This window comes from Bufo gargarizans, chromosome 4 (genome assembly GCF_014858855.1).
Source record: "Bufo gargarizans isolate SCDJY-AF-19 chromosome 4, ASM1485885v1, whole genome shotgun sequence".
Classification (NCBI taxonomy): domain Eukaryota; kingdom Metazoa; phylum Chordata; class Amphibia; order Anura; family Bufonidae; genus Bufo; species Bufo gargarizans.
In genome coordinates, this window is record NC_058083.1 from 504,940,872 (window position 1) to 504,953,351 (window position 12,480).

A 12,480-nucleotide genomic window follows, 5' to 3' on the forward strand; every position below is an offset into this window, starting at 1 on the left:
TACAACACAACAGAAGATCACCTGAATACTATTAGAACACCAAATCAAAGAGAAAGATATAAATGAAGAAAGACCGGTACAATACAATATCCCAATCACTAACAGATATGAGACACTCAATAATCCCCTTTTTTTAGACCGCACACCCCCACACCACAGGATCCGCACAAGATCATTTCAACAATCACCTCGGGATCACCAACACATGACACAAGTCACAGGACACAATTACAACCTAAGACACAGAGAGGATATACAGAAGAACAATCAAAACCAATATCCCCAGAGAGCACATCCAACAAGGAATCAATATGCATCTCACAACAACAGGGAGACCTATGTAGGGAAACACCACAAACATCAGCACAATCCGAATATAGAAACCAGAAGACACGAAGAGGTAAGAGAAGGAAAAGAGAGGACACACCACAGGAGACACTAACAGAGGAGGTTAACTCCATAATCAATTTAAGTTCAGTCACCCTAACCAAAGCACAACAAGCACTATTGAATAAAGGATTAAAATTCGCACCTACGGCACCACTAAGTAAATTTGACACTTACATTGGGATAGAAAAATTTATACGTAAATTATGTTTAAAAAAATATTTTTTGAAGAACCCTATAAACACAATAGGGACAACACAAGGAACATACATACATACGGATCTTAAGGTAAAAAGTAAGACATACCCAAGACATGAAATGGGACAGGATATTATCACATTTAAGAAAAATGTAGAGGCAGATTTAAGGAAAATTAAAAAGGACCCAAGGAAATTCAATAATTTAAAACCTCATGAGATTCATGCAATTAAACAATTGCAACAAAATGATAATATAACTATACGCCCAGCCGATAAAGGGGGGGCAATTGTTATTTTAGATACATGGAAATACAATATAGAATGTAGGAGACAATTGGAAGACAAAGACACATATTTAAAATTGCAGAAAGACCCAATGACAGGATTTGTTGAAGCTCTGGAAGTATACGTAAAACAAGGCTTAGATAAAGGATTTTTGAATACACAGGAATCAAAATTTATTATGAGTACCCCCAAACGTACACCTGTCTTTTATACTATTCCAAAGGTCCATAAAAACCCATTGGACCCTCCGGGGAGACCCATCATCTCCGGAATAGGATCATATACAGCAAATCCTATCCCAGTATTTGGATAGATTACTACAACCAGTAGTAAGGAAGACAGCTGCGTATATTAGGGATACTACACAAATAGTTCAAATCATTGAAAATCTTGAATATGAATCAAATTGGACTCTTGGAACCCTTGATGTCAACTCCTTATACACTATAATCAAACATGATCAGGGGTTGGAGGCCTTAACACAACAATTGACATCATATGGAGAATATCTACCAGACCAAGTGGAATACATAGTGAAGGGGGTACAACACATTCTTAGTCATAATTACTTTATATATGACTCTGATTTCTTCCTCCAGTTGATGGGCACCGCCATGGGCACCAGGTTCGCCCCCAGTTATGCCAATCTCTTTATGGCACAGTGGGAGGAACAATTTATAGCACCCACACTGGGGACGAACCTGGTGCTCTGGCGTAGGTTCATTGACGATGTAATTTTCATCTGGAGAGGAACGGAGGAAGATCTAAAAACATTCCTAAATTATATAAATCAGAATGATAATAATATAAAATTCAGTTCAAAGACACATAAAGAACAGATAGAGTTTTTGGATCTGACTATTAAGGTGGAGGAGAATAAATTAATTTGTCAAACATACCAAAAAGAGATAGCCAAAAATAGCTATATCCTTTATACAAGCTGCCATCTACCAAGATGGCTGCTAATATACCTAAGGGGCAATTTAGGAGGCTACGGCGCAATTGTACAAAAGAAGAGGACTATATGAAAGAAGCTATATCCATGAAGGGACAATTCTTGATGAAAAAAAAATATCCTTCACAACAGGTAGAGAAAGCCCTAGTAGAAGTAAAAAATATGGATAGGAAAACCTTCTTTGAAGAAAAAACAAGGACCAGAACAGAAACTGACCCCAAAATGGGGGATCAAATTAGGATTATTTTACCCTATAATGCCCAATATAGGAAGATTGAAGCCATAATCCGAAACCATTGGCATCATATTACAAATGATAAACTAATAGGTCCATATTTGACTAATGGCCCACAAATAGTCTACACAAAAGCACCGAATTTGGCTATTAAAGTAGCACCAACTGTAAAAAACAAAAAGGAAAATGTTTACAAAAATTATTTTAACTTAAAGGGATTTTATAGGTGTAATACCTGTAGTAATTGTAAAAACACGAAATTCCCAAAAAAAACCAATTTAATTTCCTCCACATCAAACTCCTTTTCGTATGTTATTGATACATTTTTATCATGTAACACAGCAAACGTCTTATACATGATTGAGTGTCCCTGCAAAAAACAATATATAGGACGAACGAAGAGACTATTAAAAGTCAGAATTGCAGAACACATGACTAAAATTAGAACAGGATACGAGAAACATTCACTATCTAAGCATTTTAAATATCACCACAACCAGGATCCCTCCCTATTAAAGTTTACGGCATTTGAAAAGATAGATATACATTGGAGAGGAGGTGATCACATCTCTAATATGTCAAGACAGGAGGCGAGACGTATATATGATTTTAACACTTTATTACCAGAGGGTCTTAACGCAGATTTTGAAATATTTGGCTTTTTGTAGATCAAGAGGTGGGTGCTCTCAGCGGACGGGACATCGGTGGTATAGCGGTAAAATCAGCACCCCGATCTCCCCTTAGTTGGGAGCCCCCACTTCCTTTACATCACTACAAATAAGAAAACACAGATGAACACATATATTGATTTTAAATTAATATTTTAAATTAATATTTTAAAGTAATATTTTAATTGAAAAAATATCACTATGTATTTTTTTATATATTTTTTTATATTTTTTTTTTTATATTTTTAAATATTTTAATAGAGAGGAAGCGCAATGGTATAATTTTATCATGATTATTATAGTATGAATTTATCAGTTTTAACATGCATTGATTATAAATATATATGTATTTATGCTAAATACATTAAGGATTGTGAAATAATTTATAATTTATAATGAATTGTAGTTTGGTCAATTTAATGTCGAGGTATAAGGAGCATTGTATAATGATGAATGTCTCTATTTAAAAATACAAGGAGGTATTTCAAAATATCTAACTCCAAACCAGATTTTGCAATGATCCCGAATTAAGCAAACAAGGTGTAACCCGTCCAGGATATATAAGGAAGTACCTTTGGATCCCATAACCAGCTACTGAGGAAGAGGTCAGAGACCTTGAAACGCGTATAGCGGTTGGGATCCCTATAGACGACTGGACACTTTAACCCATCGGAGCTGATCAGCACACGGAATCGCGGACACGACCGCATAGACGGTGATCGAAAATATTCCTAATTCATCACAGGAGTCTTGAACCAATTACAGGTAGAGACTTCATCGGCGCCCTGATCACGTGGAGTGCCGGCAAAAAGCACAGGACGCCAGCCACACGTGGGACACACAGCGGCCACCTGGAAGCAGGATTACCGTAACCGCAGACTTTGATCATCGGGAGATATCCCACAACTTTTCATCGGGTAAAGACCTCCCCGGCGCCCTGATCACGTGTAGTGTCAGCAAAAAAGCAGGACGCCAGCTACACGAGGGACGCACAGCGGTCTCTTGGGGAGCAGGATTACCGCAACAACACCGCGGACCGTGAATATCGGAAGACACTCCAAAAACGTTACATTGGGTGAGTGCACTGACCCACGGTGGGACGCCACCACGGACAGTTACACACGAGCCGAACCCCAAACAGTGAGTACTTCTGGCTAACTACATGCACGGACACACCATTGATAACTGAGATATTTAACGTTGGGAACAATGTTGCAACACCTATAAAAACAAAATTGCAGCCTCTATAAGGAGACAATACCAACCTTAAGTGACCAATTTTCTATCGGTATAACCAACTGTGTTTTTCCATATTTTGTTTTATTATTTAATTTTAATCTTAAGGTACGATATTTTATTATGCTATATCTATTGTATGCACCATTTCATGTTCTAATAAAATAGTTATATCAACAGACCTGATATATGACCACAGATATTGAGTGCTCACTATAATTTACATATGTCTTCTTCTATCAGGTTGTTAAAAATTAGTTTTGCCTGTTTTGGAGAAATATCCAATATGGCTGACATTGAAGTCTTCAGTCTTTTTTTAAAGGGACACTTCCATAAAAAAAAAAAAAAGTATCACATTTATTAAAGGGTTATCCAAACTATAAAACATGTTCCCCAATGCCCAGGCCCCTCATATAGATTATACTTTACCCGATCCCCGTACAGCCCTCCTGGATCTCCCCGTTAGATATGGCAGGCTGTGACAGGAACGAGCCTCACCTGCGATTCTAGGGAGATGCAGCGGCGGCCGTGCGGGAATCAGGAGAGACGCGGTGTCGGGAAGTGGGGTAAGTATAATCTATAAGAGGGGCCCGGGCAATGGGGGGGCATGTTTTATAGTTTGGATAACCCTTTAACAGTCATCTTTAATTTCTTTTATTTATTTTTTTGCTAAATCTGTGTGGATGGTTTTCTGGATATAATTTTTGAAATCTCTCTATTTATTCTACTTTCTTATCTTGGTTCTTTAACTACCTCTTTGTCTGGACTTTTAGCACAACCTATAGGCTCTCGTCACTCTCTTAGAGCTCATACACACGACCTTTGGATGTTTTGCGGTTCGCAAATTGCGGATCCACAAAACACAGATACCGGCCGTGTGCATTACGCACTCTGCGGAACAGCTGGCCCCTAATAGAACAGTCCAGTTCATGTCCGTAATGCGGACAATAATAGGACATATTCTATTTTTTTGATAACTGGTCATGCGGACATATGGACATGAAATGCGCACAGAGTCCTTTCTGTTTTTTTGCGGCCCCCATTGAAGTGAATGATTCCGCATATGGGCTGCCCAAAAAAAATCGAACTGACTCGGAAACAATACGTTTGTGTACATGAGCCCTTAGTCAGATCATCACTGTAGCCAGAGAGAGACCGCACCTTCCCTCCCCTGTGATGACTGAATTAGGCTACTTTTACATCTGTGGATCCGTCATGGATCAGCAAAAACGTTTCCGTCATAATAATACAACCGCATGCATCCGTTATGAACGGATCCGGTTGTATTATGTCTTATATAGCCATGACAGATCCGTCTCTTAAACAATTGTAAGTCAATGGGGGACGGATCCGTTTTCTTTTGTGTCAGAGAAAATGGATCCGTCACCATTGACTTACATTGTGAGTCGTGACGGATCCTTCTTGATTAGTTTCCCAGGACGCACTCAGAAACGCTGCTTGCAGCGCTTTTGTGTGCATCATGGGAATGCAATGAAACTTAACGAAATGCATTCTGGTGCACTCCGTTCCCTTCAGTTCAGTTTTGTCCCCATTGACAATGAATAGGGACAAAACTGAAGCATTTCCCCCGCTATTGAGATCCTATGACGGATCTCAATAGCGCAAAGGGAAAGCGCAGATGTGAAAGTAGCCTTAGAACATTACACTAGTCAACGTAATGCTTTTCGATCTAGGCCTATCAAGAGAAAGAGAGCTGTCAACCTGTTATCCCAATTCTACGCCTACTATTATCACGATGATTACTCTTCAGATAACATCTTCCCCTCACAGCAGCAGTTAACTGGCAATGTATTACCTCCCTATCTAGGAGGTCTTACCTTTCAGATGGAAGAGTTCCAAGAGTTGAACAAATACAACATTTTCTCCCAAGCCAAAAGTTGTGACACCCCCCGCTGCTCAGTGTTGAGCGAACTTGTGTTTTAAGTTCGACGTTTAAAGTTCGGGTTCAGGTTATCGAAGTATCCCGTTATGGATTCCGCTACCATGGACCATAACGGAGTTTAGAATCCACAACGGGATAGTTCGATAACCTGAACTTGAACTTTAGACGCCGAACTTAAAACACAAGTTCGCTCAACACTACCCGCTGCCTCTCTGATCGTCCACTTAGGGCTTTGATTGATTGGCTGCAGCCTATATGTTCCTGCAGTCACTGGCCTCTGTGATTTTGTGCCATATACCGCTGAGGCCGCAGCTCCATTGTTGTAGACCCTTCTCCTTTAGTTCCTCCAAGAGATTGGACCCCAGACTAAAAAAAATACCCAGGAGCCATTGGCTACTGAACTGAAAAATGTAGTCGCCAAATTAAATTTTTAGTTGCCAAATTTAAATGCATATAATTAAAAAAGACTTGGAGGAGAAGATGAGACAGTAGTGAGGCAGCTCTACATACAGCATACTTCCTGCCAGAACTAGGAAACGTATAGGAGACTACAGCAACACATACCTCTTCCATCCATTGACATCTCCTGTCATGTGGTCGTTCTCTTTCCTCTTCGCCTTTGTTTGACCCAGAAGAGGATTCTTTCAGCCGCATCTAGGCTCTGCAGAGTTTGTTAAAAACATGTTAGATTTCTTAATTTTTCTATAAGCTTCCCCACATTTTCAACACAACCTCCCCACCCTGGTTTCCCAACAATGTCATCCTGCTGTCCCTCCCAGCCCTGTGCCCACTGTGCTCCACAATGCCCCTGCTGAAAAAAATAGTGACCCCAGTATACATAGTGTCCCTATACTATTGCCTCCAGCAATTATAATGCCCCCTAGAGTGCCCTCCCCCAGTAATAGTAATGTCTGCTAAAATGCCCCCAGTAATAATAATAAAACCCTATATTGTGCCCTCAGTAGTAATGCCTGTATAGTGTCCCCAAAAATAATGTCCCCTATTATGTCCCTCTAAAAGAAATGCCCCTACAGTGCCTCCAGCATTAATATCTCCTATTTTACCCCAGGTAAAAATGCCACTATAGTGCCTCTAGTAGTAATGCCCATGTGCAAAAAAAATCCCGCTATAGTGCCCCAGGATTAAAATGCCCCCCAGTGCATCCAGTAATGCCCCATATAGTGCTCTGATTTTAAAAAAAATGCCACTACATGCCTGGTAATGCCACTACAGGGCCTCATTGTTAAAAGTCCCCAGTGCCACCTGTAATGGCCCTTATACTGTCCCCTGTATTAAAAATTCCTCTAGAGTACCCCAATTATGCTGCCAGTTATGTCCCCCACAGTGCCCTTTCAACAGTAAAGCCCCCACAGTTCCTTTCCAGTATATATGTCCCCCCAAAGCGCCCCTCCAGTAGTAACGTCCCTCACGGCGCCCCTCCAGTAGTAACGTCCCTCACGGCGCCCCTCCAGTAGTAACGTCCCTCACGGCGCCCCTCCAGTAGTAACGTCCCTCACGGCGCCCCTCCAGTAGTAACGTCCCTCACGGCGCCCCTCCAGTAGTAACGTCCCTCACGGCGCCCCTCCAGTAGTAACGTCCCTCACGGCGCCCCTCCAGTAGTAACGTCCCTCACGCCCCAAAGTGCCCCCTCAGTATTATGTCCCCAATGCCCCCTGCAGTGCTATCCTTCCTGTTAGTAAAGGCCCCCAAGTTGGCAGTGAAGAAAAAAAACAACTAATACTCACCTGTATCCCACGTTCGCCGGTGTTCACAATGCAGGCCACAACTTCTTCTGGTCTACGGCCACATCGCTTTACTGTGTCCTGCCACAGGCAGGCGTGATTATGTTATCATGCATGCACCGGCCGTGATGACATCATCATGCATGCCTGCGCGGGTATTTACTACTTCATAGGCTTAATTGTCTTCTAAACCTGAAGCCTATGAGGGTGATCGCCGGCGGGGCAGAGTACTATCATCTCTTGTGCCCTGCCACAATATTGAACTGCAGAGCTGCAGCGGCGGGTTTAGTTGCAAATGGCGACAAGACTGAAAAGTCTTGTTGCCAATTGTAAACTCTAAGTTGCATTGGCGACCAAATAGTTGCCATCTGGACACCCACAATCATAAAGTGATGTCATGTCCTAGTATTGTGCCATTAGTTGGGAATACCCCTTTTAAGACATTTTCGAGGATTGTTATTATTCTGCTCTTTATCTTTCTTATATTTTTTGTTTGCAGAACAGCAGCTTATGATTTGCCCCACGTTTTAACCCTTTGCACCATTTCAGGCCGGTGTGCAGGCTCTTGTGGCTGTTGCAGAACATTCAGCAGAGTTTGAAAAAGTAATTCAGCTTTCTAGACGGTGAGTGATTGATGATGATGTACATGGGGCCTGACCAGACAGGGCAGAGTAGTAAAAGAGGGCTATAGCATCATAGTATAGCTCCCAAGGACTTGTCTGTTGTTATATTGGCTTTATGACATGGCAAATGACATGTATCTGGTATGTTTAGGTATCCAGATCTGGTCTTCCCGTGTCTAGGAGTGCACCCGGTCCAAGCTTCAAATGCAGAGCAGCAACGCAGTGCGAATCTTAAGGTAAGAAGAATTTCAAGGATCTGTCAGTGGTTACTGACGGACACTGAAAAGGCATTTCCAACAAAACAATAAAATTAAAAAAATTTACTTTGGTGTAGCAACAGTGGTGCCAAACTATTGCCATACCGCAAAATCCTGCTTATACTCATGAATTTTATGTAACAGTTTTTGCGGCACCATACCACTGCGTATGAATGTATCTTACGCCTTATCCTATGAAAATGATTTATCACCTTGTATTACCATAAACTCTGAGATTCAGGAATAAATAATATTATATATTAAAAGATAACATACAGAGTAAAGTAAGTAACAGTCACCAAAGCCGTGAACAAATGAGCGAGCTCCCCATCCGCCAGTTCCCAAAATGGCACCTGGCCAACGCTCATATGATACAAAGAGAGGTAGTGGTAAGATACCACCTGATGATGTTTGTAACATGGCTAGATGTTTTCTGGCCTACTAGCCCCTCCTGAAAGTCTTCAGTATGCAGTACGCATGTACAGGTACTTCAGACCTCAGGAAAGCTACCAGGTACTACTAACTACATTACAAGAAATTAAATAGGAAAGAACCACTAAATATCTTGCTACAGACACCTATCCTCTGGATAGGTTATAAATATTGGATCATGGGGGTCCAACCATCGAGACCCCTTGTTCTTGTTATTGCAAGAGGCCCTGATCCTAAGAACGAGGGGGTTTAAGAGGCTCTATGGACCTTTAAGGGGGTTGTCTCAATTCTGTTCCAATTCAATTCGGGTGCAAATACATTTGGAACGGAATCAAAATGCTCTCTCTCCCAATCCCAAATTAAATCAAAACAAAAATCAGGTTCATTGTAATCAGAACTTTTTTGAAAGTTTGTTTTGAATTTCAATGTTTTGCTCCTCTGTGTTTATCACCTATCCACAGGATCGGTTGTAAACATCTGAATATTGGAAACCCCACCACTGGGACGCACAACAATCACTAGAATAGGGGTCTTGAACTCCTTATTTTTCCTCTCTGCATGACCACAGTGAAGTGAAGTTTGGATGGAGCCGTGGTCATGCATGCACCCTGCTACTCTATACTTACTAATAGGCACTAGTGCGGTCTTTAACAGCAGAGGCCTGCAGCTAATGTCCGTGACCAGCAAGAATGCTGATCACGGACATTACAGCCTTTAGATGCTGTGATCAAGTGGCATCACCGTGCAGCATTTGGAGACGCTGGTCATAATTCTAATAGGCTGGGTCTCTCTGAAGAAACCCAGCATATTAGAGCTGCAGTTCCTATGTTGGCCAGCAGATAGCAGGAGATCAGCAATCCACATATTCTATAAAAAACAAACTAGTGGTCATTATAGCCTCCTAAGAGAGGCTACAAAAAATAAAAAATAAAATATATATATAAAAATTTAAATCGCCCTCTTTCCTTAGAATAAAATAAATACATAATAATAAAAATATAAACATCATGGGCATCACCGCGTTCAAAAATGCCTGTACTATTAAAATATAAAAATAATGGAAAAAAGTATCAAAATTGGCCAAATTTTCATCTCTTCTCCCCCCCCCCCCCCCAAAAAAAAGAATAAAATGTTATCAAAAAGTCACACACACTCCAAAATGGTATCAATAAAAACTACAGATCATTCTGCAAAAAATGTGCCCTCACAGAGCTCAGTAAGACATAACTATATAAAAAAAAAAGCTCCTGAGGTCAGAATATGGTGTAAATTTTTTTATTTTTCATAGTTTTAATTTATTTTTTCAGTATTTAAACATATAAAACCCATATATGTGGTATCGTTGTAATCGTATTGACCCAGAGAATGAAGGGCACAGGTCAGTTTTGCCGCAAAGGGACAAAACCCGTAAAAGTGTGGAAGAATTGCATTTTTTCTTTTTCCAATTCCACCCCATTTGGATTTTTTTGCCACTACCTTGTATGCCATATTAAATGTTGGCATTAGAAAGTCTTGCAAAAAACAAGTCCTCATGTGGATATGTGAGTCTCAAAAAAAAGTTATGGCTCCAGGAAGACAAGAAAGAAAAAGGAAAACGCAAAAACCTCTGGTATCCTAAGGGTTAATGTCCCCAAGCACTCCTTTAAAGGACAATTATTACATCTTGGGGTACTTTCACACTAGCGTTATTCTTTTCCGGCATTGAGTTCCGTCCTAGGGGCTCAATACCGGAAAAGAACTGATCAGGCATATCCCCATGCATTCTGAATGGAGAGCAATCTGTTCAGGATGCATCAGGATGTCTTCAGTTCAGTCTTTTTGACTGTTCAGGACGGAGAAAATACCGCAGCATGCTACGGTTTTCTCTCCGGCCGAAAAGACTGAACACTTGCCGGAATGCCGATTCCAGCATTCATTTACATTGAAGTGTATTAGTGCCGCATCTGTCATTAAGTGTTCCGGCAAAAAAATGACAAAAGAAAATAATTTATACCGGATCCGTTTTTCTAGATGACACCGGAGAGACGGATCCGGCATTTGCATACATTTTGCCGAATCCTGCAGGCAGTTCCGGCGACTGAACTGCCTGCTGGAATCCTCTGACACAAGTGTAAAAGTAGCCTTATCCTGACAACCAATATGGCCTCCATTATAGCTTCCATAAAAATCCCTGCCAGCTCTTTCTCCTGAATAGAGCTGCTCGCATCTACCTAGAAGAGTTGCCCTTCAGACATCGCTGTGGGAGATGTAACAAGAGCCGTCACAGAACGATGTAACGGCCGGATAGAAATTTTGACATATTGATTTATTAGCACAATTGGAAAAACAGCAGCGTCGTATACTACCTATGCGGTCCAATTCTTTTGATACAGAAAACAATGTAAACAAAAAATACGGCAACCGACTAAACCGTTTCTCTAACCAGCCATTGCAATGTTACATACTCCCTATTTCCTCAGTTAACATATAGTGAAAGGGAACCAGTCACCTAAAAAACGCCTCCCACACCACCAGCATTACCCTAAAGTAGCCAGCAATATGTTCCTAAAGATCCTTTTCTTCCTCCGGCCAGATGCACCAAAATCTTGAAAAATAAACTTGAATCCCCTGCATGCGCTATGTAACAGCAGAGTCTGAAGTCAAGGGGGCAGCGGCCTCCTCGCTTCAAGTCAGGATAACCCCGCCCCCTTTCCCTGCCCCTTCATGTCTGATTGACAGCCGCGCACGTGAACGTCCGACGCGCACTCGGCCGGCTTTGCTGAACAGCCGAAAGCTATCGCCTGTCAATCAAAAGCGAAGGGGCAGGGAAAGGGGCGTGGTTATCCTGACTTGAAGCGAGGAGGCCGCTGCCCGCTTGACTTCAGACTCTGCTGTTACATAGCGCATGCAGGGGATTCAAGTTTATTTTTCAAGATTTTGGTGCATCTGGCCGGAGAAAGAAAAGGATTTTTAGGAACATACTGCTGGCTACTTTAGGGTAATGCTGGTGGTTTGAGAGATGTTTTTTAGGTGACGCGTTCCCATGAACATATGTACAGGTGTCCCCATTAAACCGAATGAGCCTCGCTTCCTCGAGCTGCTGATATGGCTTGTCGCAGTCTCGAGGTTGAGTACATAGTTTGTGCTGCCCCGCACCACAGGCCCCAAACTCTATCACATTTTTGTGGTTTGTATTCTAGTACTACATATGGTAGGATCTGATTTATCGGTCATTGCCACGTGGTCAGGTTCGGTGTATTGGGGCTGTACCATCTCAGAGCAATACATTTACGTGCCATAAACATGGATTCCCTCAGGAATATTGTCATATAGTGATCCCAGTTATCTTCATTCAGTATTCCTGACCTCAGGAGTGCAGGGTACCCGAACCGGCAGTAAAGAGGAAAGAAGATCAGTCACCCCCCTCCAAAACATAGCCATCGGGGGGCAGCTCCAAATCATGTGCCAGAAGTCCGCCTCCAGTTCCCCGCACCGCGGACATGCTGTGGAGGACACTCGGCCCATTCTATACATCCTAGTTGGCGTTGGATATGTCTGATGAATGATATACAGGTCCT

At 41.7% G+C, this 12,480-nt stretch overlaps 1 protein-coding gene across 4 annotated transcripts in view; it reads left to right on the forward strand.

Moving 5' to 3' along the window:
* The window catches only part of TATDN3 (TatD DNase domain containing 3), a 51,364-nt gene that overhangs the window by 15,645 nt on the left and 23,239 nt on the right, over positions 1-12,480 (forward strand). For all 4 annotated transcript variants that reach the window (XM_044289846.1, XM_044289847.1, XM_044289848.1 and 1 more), the window contains exons 3-4: positions 8,161-8,234; positions 8,386-8,470. In XM_044289846.1, the coding sequence (XP_044145781.1) occupies positions 8,161-8,234; positions 8,386-8,470 (159 nt within the window). The remainder of the gene's footprint in view (positions 1-8,160; positions 8,235-8,385; positions 8,471-12,480) is intronic.